The 19,453-nt window shown below is 47.6% G+C and overlaps 2 protein-coding genes across 4 annotated transcripts in view; one reads left to right on the forward strand and one right to left on the reverse strand.

The window, feature by feature from the left end:
- Positions 1-19,453, forward strand: part of LOC119434992 (5-demethoxyubiquinone hydroxylase, mitochondrial) — a 54,224-nt gene that overhangs the window by 26,467 nt on the left and 8,304 nt on the right. The window lies entirely within an intron of this gene.
- LOC119434990 (protein shifted-like) overlaps positions 1-19,453 on the reverse strand; it is a 170,725-nt gene that overhangs the window by 3,794 nt on the left and 147,478 nt on the right. Inside the window, exons 6-8 of one of the 2 annotated variants that reach the window (XM_037701975.2) lie at positions 12,761-12,856; positions 7,010-7,135; positions 506-587 (exon numbers count right to left, since the gene is read on the reverse strand). In XM_037701975.2, the coding sequence (XP_037557903.1) occupies positions 506-587; positions 7,010-7,135; positions 12,761-12,856 (304 nt within the window). Of the gene's footprint in view, positions 1-490; positions 588-7,009; positions 7,136-12,760; positions 12,857-19,453 lie in introns of both variants that reach the window. The other variant, XM_037701974.2, reaches the window with a different exon arrangement.

Raw genomic sequence — 19,453 nt, forward strand, 5'->3', positions numbered from 1 at the left:
TCATTTGAGCTAGTATTAGTACTCAGCTTGAGCTAGTTGGTACAAAGCTATGATAGATGCAATGGCACCAAAAGAAGCAAGATTTTAAGACTCACAAACTGTGCACCACAAATGCCATCTGGAAACTGTACACTACGAGATGGGTTTTGGTACACACCGTATGTATGCCGTGTCCAAAATGAACACAGTTGAAAATTTGTGCTTGTGGTACACATTCTGTGTGTCTTTACGTCCTCGTCTTCACTGTGCCATTGCATGTACTATCACCATTGCACCTCACCAGCAGAGGGTGATGACTAAGAAAGGATAGCAGTGGCAGATTGAGACTGCATCAGTGAAAAAAAAAATGGAGCCTTCTTCACTGCTGCTATCCATGCTGCTGCTGTTCATGCCTGTCCGCTGCATTTTATGCCTTGGGATATTTCAAGGGCAGCCCTTGAAATGGCAGAAAGCTGTGAGAGCAGCAATGCATCTGAGAGCATTGGTGTACCTACGCCTGGCGCACCTGCGGCCAAAGAATCCTTCGTCGCAGAGACACCGGTTGTGCCGGATGCAGACGCCATGCACACAGCGCCGCTGGCAGTGCTCTGCAACAAGGAGGACAGCACACAGATTGCGTTCTCACTTTTTTGCACTGTAGACACAGATTGTCATAACAACTATAGCATATGTTTTCCAAGCTCATAAGCATCAAACAAATTTGGGTCATTCCTCGCGAGACGTCGCAGACATTGCACTCGACCTTCTGCCATTCTGTTCCAAAAAATTGTGGCCTATCGTTCTGTGCCCTCGTAAACTATTTTTGCTAGAAAGGTTTACTCTGCCTCTTAGAGCGTTTCATGCTCCTGTAGTGGGCGAAAGCTAGGTTGCGGAAAAACACCCACAAAAACACAATACTATACGGAGTGCCTTAAAAATCTGCCAGTTGCCTGTAAAGGAATTGCGCTTTCTTATTCCCTCCCATTGGTGGCCACTACTCTGTCCCACAATGTGCTTTGTGGTGAAGCAATGCGGCAATTCTGTGCCAATTCTTACAAAACTCTAGAAGTTTTACAGACACAATACAACTGCATCACATCGCTGGATAATTGGCAGTAAGCATGTAAAAAAAAAGTATTCAAGTCGATGGGCAGGTAGTTTCAAAGTAGATGACGTACTTTATATGTAGATCGCTGATGCTGTCCAAATAAAAACGCACTTTTTTGATTTGGAAGGGTACAAATAAGATATATTCCTGAAAGGTTAATCGGAGTACTTCTTATTTTAGGTGAGAAAAAATGTTTATTTTGAGCTTCTGCTGCATCCCTGGACGCTGGCCTGCCAGTCCGCTTAAATGCATTGCATGCTTCCTCGGGGCAACGAAAAGATGCAGCGGCCGTGAGGGTAGCAAAAATGTAGGCTGGTGAGGACAGCTAGTGGGAATTACTCAATTTTCCAAGTTAGCATGAGCCAAATACACAATGTTTTAGTATAGCAGCTTACTAGTTCTTAACATTGACAATGTAATTGCAATGTTCCAACATAAGAAATGAACCCAACTTGCTAATAAATGCATGTGCATATCATTATTCAATTCGATATTCGAAGCTAAGTATTCATTAGGACGGGAACAAACGGTTCCCGTCTATGGGACGAAGTGAGTACGACAGACAAGGCACTAAAAAATAGTTAAAGGAAGCAGTGCCGTCTCATGTCTCAGAGCAGCTGTGACCCGTTCATGCCACCACCGGGTGGCTAGCAGCTTCATGCACAAAGTGCACTGGCTCATCCAGGCTGGGTACCCTATATGGCTCTGCTGACGGATGTTTCAGAAAGGTTTTTGGTGATCCTGACCAGAGGGAGGGCAGGACGCGACGCCCAGGACAAGGGACCTAATGCGAGCACAACCGTCATACCCTATTTCCATGGGGTCTCGCATAGTTTAAAAAAGGCGCCGGAAAAATAGGCACACGCATTTTGTTCAGCGCAAGGGACGAGCTGTCAGCGCTATGCCGCAAGGTAAACAAGGATGTTGCGAAACGCCGGCCACTTACAGGTCGCGTTGCCAGAAAAGACGGGGCCGCGATACACTCAATGAAGCCTTTAATGGCGAGAGACGAACACAAGAGGTATCATGATGATGATAAAGGTGCGCGCACTTCTTGGCGCCAGGCGCAGAGGCAGCAGCCACGATCCATTCTTTTTCTTCGTCGTCTGCTACTAATCTCCGACGTCCTCCGGGCCTCAAATGTGGTGACATCTAGTTCTAGACGATGTAGCTTCTGCACTCGCCTCTTGAAGACGTTACCTCCCTGCAATCGGAATAAACAGGCGCACACGAATCCGTCGCGCCTGGGTACACCTCTTGAACATGGGCTAGTGGCCAGAATAACTTGGGCGTGTTAGGAATGTCGACTATTACGATGTCGCCGACCTTTAAATTTCTTTAGTGATGCGTGGGTGAGCGATGAGCCGATGCCAGTCGCAGCAAGTATTCATGTTTCCATCGCTTCCAGAAGTCATTCATCATTTTTTGTCATGCTGAAAGCGTCACTGATAGTCATTGCCATCGTGGCTGGTTACTCGGTCTGATAATGTCTTTCCTTCTGGTAAAGTCGTAAGTTGCTGGCTCACTAGGAAATGCGCTGGTGTGAGGGCTACAGGCTTGCCTGCCTGATTATCAGAATACGTTAGAGGTCGTGAATTGAGCACCGCTTCAACCTCAATCATAATAGTTGAAAGTTCTTCTGCGCACAGACAACTTCGACCTAAAACTTTGCGGAGTGCCATTTTTACGGTTCCGACCAACCGTTCCCACCAGCCTCCCCACCATGGGGCCGCTTCGACGATGAAATTCCACTGAATTCTTTGGTTCGCAATGTAAGCCTGGAAGTCGTCTTGTCGTAGTACTTTCCATATTTTTTGTAGCGCCCGCGATGTTCTCTTAAAGGTTAAGGCATTGTTGGAGTAAATGGTACTTGGGAGTCCCCTTCTTGCAATGAAACGCTGGAATGCCAACAGGAATGCAGGTGAAGACATATCCGAGACCAGTTCCAAATGCAATGCTCTTGTTACTGCACATGTGAAAAGTACGATGTACATTTTCCTGTTGGAGCTCTCGGATGACTTCGTCTACAATGGTCCGGCAAAATCAAGTCCTGTAGTGTTGAAAGGTTTTATCTTTTCACCCGGCAGACTGGAAGCGGCGCGTACGGCGTCACAGTGGGTGTAGTGCGAAAATGGATGCATAGCAGGCATCGGTTGATTGCTTTCTTTGCCACTTGTCGTGCTCTTGGGACCCAGAATCGTTCGCGTACGTTGTGTATCATCGCCGTTACTCCTCCATGCATGACTCGACGATGGGCATCCGCAAATACCAGCTCGGTGAAACGATGTCGACTTGGAAGTAGCAATGTATGCTTCATGTCTCGGCTGTCTGTGAGGTTCTGTAGTCTTCCTCCGACGCGTAGAAGCCCGTTCTCGTAGAGAAATGGGTGTAGTTGTGCAACCCATGATTTACTGGGCGGACCTTGCCTTTCCAGCAACCAACTCCTCTCCTCGGGAAACGATTAAGTTTGAACTTGCCAGATCCAATATCTCTCATCAGCCAATATTTCTTCAGCTGAGATAACTCCAGCTTTTTTAATCTTGCACTTAACGTTGGAGACAAAGCGCTGCACCCATGCTGTGACACGGAGAGGCACTTCGTGGCATCTAGCAGTGGGGTTAACTGCAATGCGTTTCCTGTAGAGTGAAGCGTCGTTCGATTTGTCGCTGTTATCCCTAGGATGTCGTTGATTTGGGGCTCTGAATGCTTCACAGCTGGCCATTTTTCCGAGTCCTTACTCAGCCAAGCTGGTCCTTGTCACCAGTCTATCTCGGTAACCAGTGCGTTCCAACAGTTCCAACATTTCACAATCCAACAATTTCATGACCGTAGAGGCTTGGGCTAGTCAGTACATACTCGGTAGGGAAACAGCGCAAAAATGCCGTAAGGCACAACACCAATCGTTGGGCTCAGCTGATTATGCTACTTTATCCGGACCTCCGCCTAGGCCGCAGGTTTATTTATTTATTTATTATACATACGTTCAAGGCCTAGTAGACACAACAGAAAGGAGTGGTGAAAATATACAATATTTGCATTACAGGACAAGAATGAAAAAAAAGTAAACTATAAGGCACTTTGAACGGCAATGTTGAAGTTAGTGGGTCGCAAATGGAGACTGTGGAGGTGGGAAGGCGGTTCCATTCATTGGCGGTTCTTGGCAAAAAGGAAGAATGATATAAATTAGTTCGACAAGATGGCACTTCAATTTGTGTTGATGGTCGATGCAAGATGAGGGTAACTGGTTGTGGTGAAAAGGTTTTTTTTTAAGAGAAGGGTTAAAGGTAATACATTCTATGAACAAGACAGAGATGACATGCAATGTAATGACAGGTCAGGCACATCTAGTGTTCTTTTACATGGACGTGATGCTAGAATTATGTGAATAATTTGAGAGAATAAACGGGCGGCGCGGTTCTGAAAGCTTTCAAGGGAGATGATGCGATTGGTATGAGCAGGGTCCCATATGACACAAGCCTATTCTAATTTTGGGCAGACGAGTGTTTTGTATAGAGTAAGCTTTAGTGTGATGGGTGCTGATGCAAAGTTTCGGCTCAAATAGCCTAATGTTCGGTTAGCATTATTAGTGACATATTCAACATGCATGTTCCATGAAAGGTTGTTAGTGACATATAGGCCAAGATACTTATAGGAGTTAACATCCGAGAGGGCAGTACTATTAATAGAATATGGGAATATATCAGAAGGGATAGAGCTAGAGGAGACGTGCATACTATTGGCGCGTTGCATTTTGCATTTACTGTGTTAAGCTGCATTCGCCAATTGCTGCACCAGTTGGATACACTATCCAGGTCGTATGCAACTTAGGGGATTCACTAAGGTTAGTTGTTTTGCGATAGATGGCACAATCGTCCGCGAGCAGCCTAATGGTTGAATTAGAGATACAGTCAGGAAGGTCATTAATGTAGGTGAGAAAAAGCAGGGGACCGAGTACTGATCCTTGTGGCACACCGGATGACAGAACAAGGTCTGGACGTTAAATCGTTGGCGGTTACATACTGGGTCCTATTAGAGAGGAAATTATTTAGCCATGCAAATACCTTGTGGTCAATATTAAGAAGGGAGAGTTTGAAAATCAGTAAATAGTGAAAAAAGAATTGAAAGCTCGCAAGAAATCCAGAATACACAGTCGCTGTGAAAATTCTGGTCCGCATTATTAAACAAGTCATTCGTAAAGAAAGAAGTTGCGTTTCACAGGAGAATTTTCTAAAGCCATGCTGTGCATTGTTAAAGAAAGAGTTGGTCTCGGGAAAACTAATAAGATGTGGATAATTTATATGCTCTAACATTTTACTTGGAATGCATGTTAATGAAATTGCAGCCGGGTAATATTAGCAGAATGAATGTCAACTGATTTGTCAGCCGGAACCACCTTTCCCACCTTCCAGTTTGGGCAGGGCAGAAAGCTGTGAGGACTGGTCAAAATCTTCGATAAAATAATGGATGAAAACAATTCAGTGCATTTTAGCATTTTGAGTAATGGAGCGGGGCCACAATACGAAGGAATTTAAATTTAGATTGCTGATCAGTTTGCCAATGCCCACTCAGTCAAAAAGATAGAATCCATAGGCGGAAAAATTGCGTATGATAAAAGTGGCACAGCTGTTGCGACTGCTGAAAAAATTGGAAGGTATCATTCAAGATATCGCAGCACTCGTGAGGCATAAACATGCACGTCAGACCGAACTAACTGCAGGGCATTCTTTTCAGATCTACAGACTGTGGGTTGGAAACCAGAAACGATAGAAAAGTCTGTTTGGCATGACCTATTGCCGAACAAAATTCATTGGCAATGTGACGGTAATGGGACCAGTGATAGGGAGGATTGTAACTTTGGCGCGGCAAAACGCCCTAATTGAACGGATATAGCGGTCCCAAAAAACTGCGCCATTATGTAAGTAGCGGAAGCTGGCATTAGTTAGGCGGCGGGAATTTCCCAGTGCCAGGCCTTCTCCACAACGCAAGCGTATGTGGGGAATCCCGCACGTCGTCGTCCGCAGGGGATACGTAGTAAAGAGAAGCATTGCTTACGTGGCTACTTTATTAAGAATGAAAATTGAGCTTTAGTTTTGTCGGGCTTTCAAGCGTGCAGCCAAAGAAGGTGCCCACTTTCAAAAGTGGGGGGGGGGGGGGGCATACTTGGGCATACTTTGCACCCCTCCCCTCCCGGGAATTACACCTATACAAGTGTACAATGCTACAACACATCTTGCGACGCATGCACACTCTGATCATACCCTTCGCAATAGACAATCAAGAAATGTCTCGTGCCAAGTGAGAACTTGATAACAGTGATAACTAGTGGCTGCGAAAACTGGTAAAAAGTGAAACGACGTGTGGCACAAGCGTACCTAGGAATGGTTTAGCGAATGATAGCCCAGCGATGATGACAGCTGGTCCAGGATCATGGTCATGATGGTTAAGCAGATGCTGCCTAACCTCGTAGCCTTCTGTGACCTCAGCAGCGCATAATGATGACTCAAGTTGGTACCAAGGGGGGGGGGGGGGGTGGCAGCCCAACTATTGCATAGTGCGCTGTCACACGCATACGTCACCACTGCTGCCAAGGTACATTATATGCCTTAACTTAAAAAAAATTCTCAAATTTTGGCTGTCGTAGCCAACAGTTCGTCGTAGCCAGGTTTGTTAAAAGTAAAATTTCTAATAGGCAGAGCAAACTGAAGTATGGTCTATTAGACCCAAAAGCGTGTTGTAGGTGGATCCATTGTAACGGACTTCTTATGGACTTGCGTTTCCACTCCAGTCGAATCGACTAGCAAGGTGGTGTTGCACAGAATAAATATGCTGCCGCTAAAATTAAAACTCTGAATTATGTAGTGGTGTGTGTACTATTCCGACTGGACTGTTGATAAAATTGAACACTGTCTGTCTGGTACTCACCCCTTTGCACAGCTGCAGTGCCGTCGATGCGGTGGGCACACTGTGGGCCGACAAAGCTCCTCGTGCACCTACACTGGTTGACGCCAACACAGCGGCCGCCGTTGAGGCACGGGATAGAGCACTTGCCTGCATTGGCATTGTTTTAGTTGGTACGAATTCATGGTGGCAGGTAGTGCAAGATTAACGGGGACAACACAGCATACATCACACGCCTCTCTAGCACTGTTGTAGCTGAAAAAACTCACATCTTTGTGGCAGTACAAACCTTTTACACGCCAAAACCACTATCAGGATCTGAGGCACACAGCAGTGATTTTGACCACCTGGGGTGCTTTAACAAAGTCCAAGTTCACTAGCGTTTTTGCACTTCGCCTGCATCCAAATGCTGTCACCGCGGCTTGAATCAAAGCTGCGACGTCGAGCTTAGACGAACTGATAGTTAGGAGAGCTGGGGGTTCATATTGGAAATGGAACCACAGAAAAAAATAACACAAAATGACACAAGCGTCGTGTTATAGCTTGTGTTATGTCATTTCATTTGTGTTTTTTTCTGTGGCTCCATTTCCAGAATTAATCTCTAGCTCAGAAGCGCTACACCGTAGTCACTAATGGCATCCTCAATAATTCGCACCGGGTGCGCACTGGTGCGCCCGTTCGTCCTCGATAAATCGCCCCGGTGCGCACCGCCATCCTCGAGAAATAGGGCACACTCTGTCGGGGCAGATTTTTTGTTGCCCCGAGGTGCACCAGAAAAATCAGCGGAGCGCCGCTGTGCAAACCCAATAGGCATTGCGTGTCGTGCGCGTTGCAGACTACACAGAGTGACTGGTATGGTGACAGCAAGGAAACTCTGGCGCACCTTGAATTTTTTTAAGCTTTTTTTTTTTTTTCGAGTTTGTTTGATGACAGCGAGGGCAAAATCTTGATAAAGTTGGCTACCAGCAGAGGCAGTAATGGAAAGTGCACAATTTTCTTGGAGGAGTCGTCAAGTTGTTCAATGAGAGTGATGTGAGTAATTATAATTTTTTATAGCGCAGAATTAATTTTGATTGCGAGGTGGTGCTAATGTTTACTTCAGTTCCAAAAACACTTTTGAGTGTCCAGGGACGTGTGCTATAACATTATAGCGGAGTACGAAAGCTCTCACTTCTTCGAGGACAATTTATGCACGGAAAAAACTGCAGAAGAATATGTGATGTCGTTCTTGAGGTGAATGTTCAGCTCCAGATACTTTTAATAGTGTCTATGCAAGAAGCAGCGCAATTTCATGCAGGTTTGCTGGAACTAAATCTTCTGAAAGGGATGTTGCCATGCTGTTTGGCATGGCAGAAAGCACCCCTCATGGGATCATCGAACGGGTTGCTTCCTTTCTGGAAAGTATCAGTGGGCGAATAATACATTTTCTATTAACTGCAGAGCAGACAGCTGTCCTGGGCATGATTTCGAGCCAGTGATTTCCTGTGTACAAGGTGTCCCAGCTAACGTTAGCCAAGGTCTTAAAAATAAAATATAGGATATACAAGGACGCAACCGATGGTATTCTGACAACGATGGTAGTGACGTAACCCACTAGGATGATTTTTTCATAATTGAACTATAGATAATGAGATGAGATTAATTAACGAACCTTTTAATTATTAAACTGAGGGCACGACTCCCAATAGAAAAGTAAGAGTTGTTTTAAAACACACAATTTTGTTGCTTTCTGTGAGCTATGTCTCGTGAAATTCTTTTTCTGTTTTACAAAGAAAATGTGCGAAATATGAAAATAGCCTCATGATTACGCATCTACACGCTGCGACACGAGCTGTCCCAGGCGTTACGTATATCCCCAAACATGATAATGTGAATAGGCCTTCATTCAGCAGTTAATGACTTATCGGTCATTAGTTCCTCAAGCTGTAACTTTGTCATCACAGCGGAATATTTCTTGTCATGAATTGTTAACTCTAGGGACAAGTTGACAACCAAACTGACAGTTCGCTCAGTTGTGTGCACGGTTAAAACTGTGCGTTACGCCAGACGGCACTAGCAGTGCGCACCGGCGCAGTGCATTTTTCACTCTGGGGATTTATTTGCGTTCGCCTCTCCGTACCGTACAAGCATATTTCAGAGTTGTTGCTGTTTATGCTCGGGACGACCTGGGTTATGATCAGTGAAGCACAGTAAGCTGGGCGGGTTGATATGACTTAATGTTGAATTAATTCATCTGGATTAATGTTGGAAGTAAGCTTTTGGACTTAGGTTGCCGAGACAGGTGACGGAGGGTTCGAGAAAACAAATGCACTTCTAGCTGCCAGAACTTCATCCAGGTATGCGATCGTCATGCCCTTGTTGAGGTATTTGTATCCCATCAAGTTTGCGAACTTCAGCTTCGCCTTCCCTCCAGATCTTCCTAATTTCAATGAACAGCGATTACACCTTCTTCGGTTGCTGCTTCTGGTTTTGCTGATAAGGGCCGCATTAATCTGGTGAAGGGTGTTGCTTTGCACCACAAAACAGGAAGGCAACATTTTTTTTTTTTCTGTCCGACTTGTCAGGGTCGGTATAACAAAGCAGGGGGGTCATCTTTCTTCCATGAAGATGGCGATGTTTTCATTTGGTAGTTGCATTCGGCCTTCTAGCGGGACTTCAGTCCTTTGTACGACACTCATAAAGGTCTGTAGGAAGCTGCTGCGAAACAGGTCCCGTGTCGTTAAGTTTGACTTGCGGTTCTCAAACCATATCCGAGTGGCATCTTTCAAAGAAAACTAGACATGGTGCAGCTTGTTGCAGTGTGCCAGTTACTGAACGGAGCAACCTTTCCCTGTAGTATGTCTCCAGCCAAATCGTCGGATCTTCAAGCTATTATCCACAGAAGGTCGGTGGCTTTCTGGGTTGTTGCAGCATGATCGCTGCAGGCAACACTGAAGCTTTCAATGTGGCTGTTGACTTGGCTGGTCTCCTCTGCTATAGAGGTCTATACTCCAGCAGCAATTCTGGTAGCCTCTGGCTATATAGCTAGTCTATGGTGACGTTGGTGTCGTCATCATGGAAATCCTGCAGGGGGTGTCCTGTACACAACGGAGAAACACCTCCACCAGATTTCACGTTGTAGTAATGGCAAAGAACCAAATTGTGCCAAACTATGCAGATCCAACACAAGAAACACTCAAACCAAAATAACAGCAGTGAGCACGGTCATGGAATCTGATGTCATGGGTCACGTCAGTCCGTACATCGTATCTGTACATCGTACAAGTATCGAGTACATTTCAGAATAATTGCTTGTCCTTGCTTACATTCAAGGATGTACAAAAACATTCGCGTCACGCACGTCATTAGACACTACTGGCAGGCTTTTTTTCAAGCACTGCGATGTGATGAGATTTAGCTTCAGCTGTCTGCTTTCCAATCGTCCTTTGATTTTTCTTTGGTGTGTCTGGTTGCTCAGCTGAGCAGCTCCTGAGCTGGAAGGTCCTGCAAACCTTCGAAACCTCTGGTAAAGCACAGTATGGCTATACAAGTAGCCATCTCCGTGACAGTGCGCAAAGCAAACTTTGTTTTGTGGCACAGCAACAAAATCTTGCTCTTGAAATACTCAACCGCGTGTTTGGTTTTGCCCTGAATACAGTGAAACAGCAGCTTTTCACTTCTCAGCCTCTTATAGTAGAAAGTATACCTTTGCCTGAGCACTGGTGGAAAGTGGAGAAAGAGTGGTGCCGGCTTGGCCAGGGCTCGTACTCGCTTATTCTGGGCAAAACTTGTGAGCCTCATCAGTCCAACATGAATAGAAAAATGAAGGCTGCATAGCTACTATGCCTCGAATAGAATCATTTTTCGCAGATTTCTGATTGGAGAAACATTTTGATTTTTTTACACATAAAAACAGTGTGGAAGCATAATTTTGCAACCAAAATATTTTAAACTAATAATTTTTAAAGGGTCTCTCACCAGGTCTGGCCATCTTGAGCTATAAAAAGCACAGTGCATACAATGCGCGCTCACTATTGTGTCTGCTAAGAATCACATCGCCACGCGCCGTGGAAAGAGCTGAAATTTCAAACTAAACGCCGCTTGCCCTTCTTTGCGGGTGCCGTGCTCCAAGATGGGGGGATGACATATATCAGCAAGTGCGCCTGCCTACATGTCTATGCTGTGACGTCGCTCTTAGTGTCACTCGAGAATTATTCGAGGCAACATCTGTTATTTTTGTCATTTGCTGCTTCAATTAAAGTTTAGAGAAGTAATAAAACATGCAAACTGAATGCTTGCATGCTTTTGTTTTACTTTGCACTGCAGCAAGAGAGATGTACTTCCGTTTCGTCTGCTTGTTCTCACGTTGTGCAGTCACGCGCACAGAGAGCGAAACTGTCATTTTCTAAAAGATAAATTAAAAAAGCTCAGTGGGTGCCCAGATAAACAGGAGTGAAGTTGTAAGATTGGGAAACTAGCAGGCATATTCGGCGGCTTCAATAACGGACTCATTAATTTCCTTGCGTTGTACTGCCGGACTACGACTGCAACACCTGGACAATGCAATGACTGTCTTGCATCATGCTTTACAGCAGTTAAGTCCTCGAAATTGGGTTTGCCTTGTCCATTCATTGCCTTACGTGACAACCGTTGTTGTCATCGACAACACATAACGAACTGTGACATCGGTTGTAGTAGAAGTTTTGTCCTCAATCTACACGTGGGGCCTTCAAAACGACTCTCGGAGCCTGAAAAGCACACAGCAGTCCTCATCCTCAGCAGTGTAATCACTGATTTACACAAACAATTTAAGAAATGATGTAAGGAAACAATATTTAATGGCCATCTCAAATGCCATAATGTCAAAATGTCAGATAGGTAGGTGCTTGGACATTATCCTGCTGATTAATGGAAACAAAACGTGACTGTTTTCCACAATTTCTCAGAACTTAAACTGGCCATAATGCAATCTCATCATAATAACACACAAAAGAAATGAAAGTATACATAATGCAGCAAGATTGTCTGAATCAAATGTATTCAATATTAAATACTGAGCCACCTTAGAAAAAATTAATTAGCATACGCCTTTGGCCAAACAGCTGCGAACAAACGGTTCTATAAAGCTATACATTTCAAGTGATAAATCTAGCCTACTTAGACATGGGATGTCTGGAAGTGCCAAGTCTGCTCATTTCAAACTCCACAACATGCACTATGTCACAGAGATGAAATTGCGCACACCGCAAGGAAGATGGGCATGACTCGTTTATCTAATACACACTTTTCTTTCTGCAAATCATAGAATTTATAGTTATCGTTTAAATGTTAAATGTAATTTATGTTATATTCCAAAACTTAGCTTAAAGTACCTAATACATTTTATACAGCCGCACCCCTCACCACAACCAACTGCTGGCCTTTTTGTCCACTTCTCTGTTGTTGGTGAAAGCAGTAACAGCTAATCACGAGAGCTTACATAAAAAGAAAAATTCTCTGGATTTCTGAAATTTCACTTCGTACTTTGGGCAACTTGGCACAAAGTGGCAGACAAACACAAACAAAAAATTTAAATAACAGCAAGCACTGTAACAATAATGCAAGACCAACAGTCTGCCCTTCTAAAGAATACCTGTTTATTTATTACCATGGAGGAGGGCGAGCATCACGTGCGCTGGCGGCCTTCACTAGGTCTGTGCGAGACCTGCCCTTGGGAACACAAGTGGCCCAAACCCTGAAGCATGACCCCAAGTTCGAAAACCATCTCGTCCACAAGTTGAAAATTTGCCGACTCACTGTATTCACAACGGGGACCATAGTACCCACGCCGGCAGGAGCAGGTATCCTTCTGGATGCACTTTCCCCCGTTCAGGCACTTTTCTGCACAGATGCCTGGCAGGTGGAAAGAAGAGAAGTAATGAACATCATCTTCTCAAGGAGGGTTTGGGAATACACCAGGTTACTATAAAGAACATACGCTAAAGACAATTCGATATATCGATGTACCCAAACTCATCCATAACCAACTTGAGAAATTTTTGCTGTGTTAGCCATATGTGGATTTTTTCCTTGAGTGGGAGAAAATAAGCAAAGAAAGAATTTGTTCTTTTCATTTATTTTTTTTTGTCAATACAGAACTGCATGTAGCAAGCAGTAATTATTGCCTGTGCCATGAACGCTTTTTCAGTGAACAGTTTATCGGAAGCGAAGGGAGAAGTGCATCAACATGCCTTCATTGATCCTTCTTGAGAAAGGATTGTGTTATTAGATGGCTGTCTTGATTCACGTTCATCACATCCTCTATAGTGCTATGTAGCAATTATCATTTATGCTGCGTATTTTGGATTTAGTAGTTGTTTTCCTTGTGCAGCCTTTTGATTGTGTGATGGTAGGCTGCTATTAAAAGTGAATGTTTTCCACGAATAAACTTGGTTGGTACTTGGCATCCACAGGCCGGCAAGCTCATTATGAGTTGACCCACTCAGACCGGCGGCATTTTTGCGAGTCCAAGCCCAAGTGAGCCCTGAACAAAAAATATAATTTTTCAGTGAGTGAATTCTGATTATTTTGCTGACTTATGGCTTAGCGTATGCCCCGAGTTCTTGTCATTTTGCACTGCTTGTTTCCCTGAATGACCAACTAGCTCGTAACAAGATTCTGCTTGCGCTGCCATGTGTAAAATGACAGCTTAGTTTGCCACAATTACAGCAATGCATGGATCCAGAAAAATTGGCCAGCTGTGGACTCATGGCGGCACCCCGCGGTGCTGTAACCGACTGCAGCGACCAATAGCAGCCGCGTATTTAAACCGGAGCCAATATATATTTTCTCGGAGTAAAAAAATGTGTAAAGGCGTTTATTGCACACAAGCGTAAGGCTGACTCTCCGATCAGTTCAGGGAACTGCGAGTGCGATCGGCGTAGTCCGAGCGATGCACTGGAGAGACTGCCCCACTAGACAGCGCTGGTAAGGATGCCCCACTGCATCGTCCCTCTTCTTCACTACAGTTACCCCGGGGATGAAAAAGGGAGCCGTCCAGCGACCTAACAGTTTGTGACTATTAGGGGATCATAAAATGGCTTGAGGCGCTCGACGTTGACAATGTCGCATCCGCGACGGCGCATGTCCGAAGATGGTTCAACGGGCTCAATCACATAGTTGACAGGTGATGCACGCTCGACGATGCGGTAGGGACCTTCATACTTGGGCATTAACTTGGAAGACAGACCAGGTGCAGCGGAAGGAACTGAGAGCCACACAAGTGCTCCAGGAAGAAAGGTGGGCGCAGAGGTGGTGTCGCCGCGAGTGTTCTTCTGGCGCTCTTGGTCATTGGAGGTGAAGGCACAGGCGAGGTCGCGGCACTCTTCGGCATGTCTCACCGTATCAGAAATGGGCGCACATTCAGATGCGTCGGGCCGGTATGGTAGCATTGTGTCGATGGTGTGCGATGGGTGCCGGCCGTACAATAAGAAATATGGCGAAAAACCAGTAGTGCTCTGCGTAGCGGTATTGTACGCGTAGGTGACGAAGGGCAGAACGGCGTCCCAGTTCGTGTGGTCGGAAGAGATGTACATTGAGAGCATGTCACCGAGCGTACGGTTGAATCGTTCCATGAGTCCATTGGTTTGAGGATGGTACGCCGCTGTTCTGCGAGGAATAACATGGCACTCTTTAAGAACAGCTTCAACTACTACCGAGAGGAAGACATGTCCGCGGTCACTGAGCAGTTCCTGGGGTGGCCCATGACGCAGAATGAACCGACGAAGCAGGAAGGAGGCAACGTCGCGTGCAGTAGCTGCCGGAAGCGCATGCAGTTTCAGCGTATCGTGTAAGGTGGTCAGCTGCCACAATAGCCCAGCGGTTTCCAGCCGATGTCATGGGAAGGGGCCCGTACAAATCTATACCGACGCGCCCAAAGGGCCGGGTGGGGCAAGGTAAAGGTTGCAGCCCAGCTGGTGAGAGAGGCGGGGTGAAGATTTCCGGCGCTGGCAATCGGGACAAGAGCGTATGAACTTTTGAATGTAGCTATACATCCCTCGCCAGTAGTACCGCTGTTGAAGGCGCTGGTAAGCCTTGAAAACGCCAGAGTGGGCACACTGGGGATCGGCGTGGAAAGCTGTGCAAATATCGGAACGCAGGCTGCGTGGCAATGCTAACAACCACCGGCGGCCGTCGGAGCTGTAATTGCGCCGGTAAAGCAGGTCGTCAGGAATGGCGAAATGGTGAGCTTGACGGCGCAACGCGCAGGTTGTTGACCTGGTCGCTGGATCAGAGAGCCAGCCTATAAGCGACGCAATCCAGGGGTCCTTGCGCGGTGCGAAAGTCGATGGAAGACACAGTCAACCGAGATATTGTCAGCCAAGGGAGAGCGGGAGAGGGCATCGGCATCCGAGTGGTATCGTCCGCTGCGGTAGAGGACCGGATGTCGTAGTCTTGCAGGCGAAGTGCCCAAAGTGCAAGATGGCCGGACGGATCTTTCAATGACGCCAGCCAACATAGTGCGTGGTGGTCCGTGATTACATCAAATGGGCGGACATACAAATATGGCCGGAACTTAGTAAGAGCCCAGATGATCGCGAGACATTCTTTTCTGTCACGGTGTAATTATGCTCGGCTTTCGTAAGCGTTCGGCTGGCATAAGCGACAACATACTCAGGGAACCCTTGCTTACGTTGCGCGAGGACAGCGCCAAGGCCAACACCGCTGGCATCTGTGTGTACCTCTGTAGGAGCCGTCGGGTCGTTGTGGTGCAAAATTGGGTGGGAAGTCAGCAAACGACGAAGAATCGTGAACACCTCATCACACTCTGATGACCACGAGGTCAGGAGCCCGTTGCCCCCTAGGAGCTTCGTCAGGGGCGATACGATGGCGGCGAAATTCCGGATGAAGCGTCGGAAGTACGAGCATAGACCGATGAAACTGCGCAATTCTTTGATGGACGTTGGCTTGGGGAATTCGGCAACGGCGCGAAGTTTGTCGGGGTCGGGGAGAATTCCGTCCTTGGAAACGACATAGCCAAGAATCGTGAGTTGCCGTGCAGCAAATCGGCACTTCTTTATATTTAATTGTAGGCCGGCGTTCGATAAACACGTCAAAACACGCCGGAGGCGTTCGAGGTGCGTGGAGAAGTCTGGCGCGAAAACTACGATGTCGTCAAGATAGCACAAAATGTGTGCCACTTTAAGCCTCGTAGAACTGTGTCCATCATGCGCTCGAATGTCGTGGGCGCATTACAGAATCCAAACGGCATGACGTTAAACTCGTACAAGCCGTCGGGCGTGATAAAGGCTGTTTTCGGCCGATCGACGTCTCCCATAGGTACTTGCCAATATCCGGAGTGCAAATCCAGAGATGAAAGAACTCGGCTCCTTGCAGGCAGTCAATTGCAGTCTATGCGTGGCAGGGGATAGACGTCCTGCGAGTGATCTTGTTGAGCCGGTGATAATCGACGCAAAACCTTATGGAGCCGTCCTTCTTTGCAAGAAGGACGAAGGACGACAGGATAAGGCCATGGACTTTTCGAGGGTCGAATTACTTCATGCTGAAGTATGTCGTCGACTTGCTCGTTAATCACACGACGTTCGCTGGCAGAAACGCGATACGGGCATTGTCGCAATGGTGGGTGGGAGCCAGTGTCGATGTGTGTTACAGTGGAATTCTGCCAGGGAAGCTTGCCCCACGTCAAAAGACGAACGAAATTCTTCCAAGAGGGACAGCAGCTGGGAACGCTGGGCCTCTGTAAGGGTTCCAGCGATGGAGGAACCAAATACATCTCTGGGCAATGCGTCAGATGTAGATACAGCACTGAGCGCACAGTATGTGGTGCAATTCGGATAGTCGGGCACGTCGATAACTTGCACGTCATCGATGGCTTCCACGGTACCAAAACATTCTCCTCGGAGCAGCATGACAGGGTATGGGCACGGGTTGCAAACGAAAATTGGGCTAGTGCCCTTGACGATGCCCACGGTCGCAAAAGGTAGCAACAGGTCCTTCCTTGTGAGGAAACGGCCAGATGGGGAAAGTAATGCAATGGCGTTCGAGAGACCACTGCAGTGCATGGACACGATCAGTGAAGCGTTGGGAGCAACCTGAGTGTCGGCTTCGACGAGCAGTTTCCTGGAAAGCGACGGAGCATCAGTGGGCGTCAAATCGAGCAGCAGCAATAGTTCTATTTCAGCCCGTGCGCAATCGATAACGGCATTGTGGTGCGAGAGAAAATCCCAGCCGAGGATGACATCGTGAGAGCAGGAGGAAAGGACGAAGAATTCTAGGGCGTAGTCAACGTCCTGAATTTCTACACGAGCAGTGCAAGACGCCAAAGGTCGAATATGCTGAGCACTGGCTGTGCGAAGGGATAGTCCGGACAGGGGCGTTGTGACTTTCCGAAGTAAGCAGCAAGTGTAGCGTCCAGTACATACGGCTGCGCCTGTGTCCATGAGTGAGGCGCTGCGGACATCGTCGACAAACAGTCGATCACATTGGAAGGGCTGCAATGAGGACTTGTGCACTTCGACGTTGTCGCATCCCTTGCCTCTTGAGCTGCGACTGTTAGTTTTCCTCATCCCGAGGGGCAGCACGAGGCCGCATCGGGGAAAACGAGCGCCGGCGTGGAGATGGGGAATGGCGGGTGTCGGCGGCGGGCGGTATGCTGGTGACACACCGGAAGGTGGGTCGTAAGATGGACGGGGCGAACGGTTTGGCATGTATGATGCAACGCGGGGAGGCTGCACAGATTACAGAAACAGGCCACGTGACCGGCGTAGCCGCAGGCAAAGCATATAGGCCGGTTGTGAGATGTACACCAACGGTTTCCTGTGGCTGGTCCCGCCCACATTGGAGCATGCCCGTATGGAGCGGCTGGTGATAGGACTGTATAGCGGCTGCACTGGTGGCCTAGCCACGAATTCGGCAAAAGTGAGGGGCACATGCGCAGGAGTGGGCGGGGCCTCGCGACGACTTCAGCGTAGCTGAGCGGTGCTGGTGCTGGTGCCGGGGCCTGTTGGGGTGGAGCCACGACCTCGGTGTAGCTCAGTGGCATAGGCGCAGGAACATGGAGACGGTGGTCGGGCAATACCTCGGCCATTTTTGCTCGATAGCTCGATAGTCGACGGCGGATGCGGAGGCACGATAGTCGAAGCGGGCTGTGGCACATGCGGCGGCTCAGCAAATGGTACTAAGGGGAGTCGGCAGGCTACTTCCTCCCGAATGAAGGCCTTCATTTCCGCAAGCAGTGCGGTCTGGTCGAAGGTGGTAGCCAGACCAGCGATGTATTCGTCGCGTGTTGAATACCGACGAGTCAACGAGCGCTGCCTGCGTAGCTCCTCATTCTCGCAAGCGGGATTCAGCTCACACCTTGCGCGCAGCGGACGACCAAACACAGTACTAGTGAGGTTCTGAACGCGGACCATGTCGGAATTTCCGTCCGTGGTTGTTGTGCCAGAGACTTGCCACGCCGGCGAGGTAAAAGAGCACGTTGCTTAGTTTCGCAGCATCGTCCCATTATTGATGACGCTTACTCGCTCGTACGTGGACAGCCAGTCCTCACTTCGTTGTCGTCTGTGCCTGATGAAACAGGAGGATCCTTGTGGCGAGGTAGACCAGAGCACACGACGGAGGGTGCAGGAGGCGTTTGCTGGGTTGTGGGCGGAGATGCGTCCTGAGGCATGGTTGAAGAGAGAGTACGGGATCGAGCTCCAGGAGCGTTCGAGGTAGCACTCCACCACTTGAAAGGCGTTTTTGCACGCAAGCGTAAGGCTAACCGTCCGATCAGTTCAGGGAACCGCGAGCGCGAGCGGCGTAGTCCGAGCGATGCACTAGAGAGACTGCCCCATAGACAGCGCTGGTAAGGATGCCCCACTGCATCGTCCCTCTTCTTCACTACAAATGTAACATTCTCGTTCAGTTCGTGCAAAAAGACAATTTCACCCTGCCGCTCGCATCCTTCACCGAAGGCACAGGCACTCACTCGCCGACTGAGAAGGCTGTTGAGGCGACCCTGAAGTTTATTCTCATGACCACAGACGCGTTATGTTCTGGGTAGTGTGAAATATGCATTTCAGGCATGAACGCTGTGGTATACGTGAGAATAAGCTTGTGTCCGATCATGCTACACGTGGTGCTTAACTGGCCTGTAGCAGACAGCCAGAGTGTGTTGTCAACACAGTCGACTTTGTCACGTGGCGGGAATTCGACAGTGAGGTGAAGTTGTTTTGCTCTGCACGAGCAGCCTGAATACGTGAGAAATAAGCTTGGATCCGATCATTGCTTCCAATTGGTGCTTAACTGCCTGGTAGACAGACAGCCAGAGTGTTGTCAACGACAGTCGAACTTTGTCACGTGGTCGGGAACTTCGACAGGGAGGTGAAGTTGTTTTTCTCTGCACGAGCAGCCTTGATTTCGGCCTCCCGGCCTATTTACGCTGTATCTGGTGTTCGACATGTACCTTGCCCTTAAATTTTTAATGCTTGAATTTTGCTGTCTATGTCT

Source organism: Dermacentor silvarum, unplaced genomic scaffold (genome assembly GCF_013339745.2).
Source record: "Dermacentor silvarum isolate Dsil-2018 unplaced genomic scaffold, BIME_Dsil_1.4 Seq365, whole genome shotgun sequence".
NCBI classification, from domain to species: Eukaryota; Metazoa; Arthropoda; class Arachnida; order Ixodida; family Ixodidae; genus Dermacentor; species Dermacentor silvarum.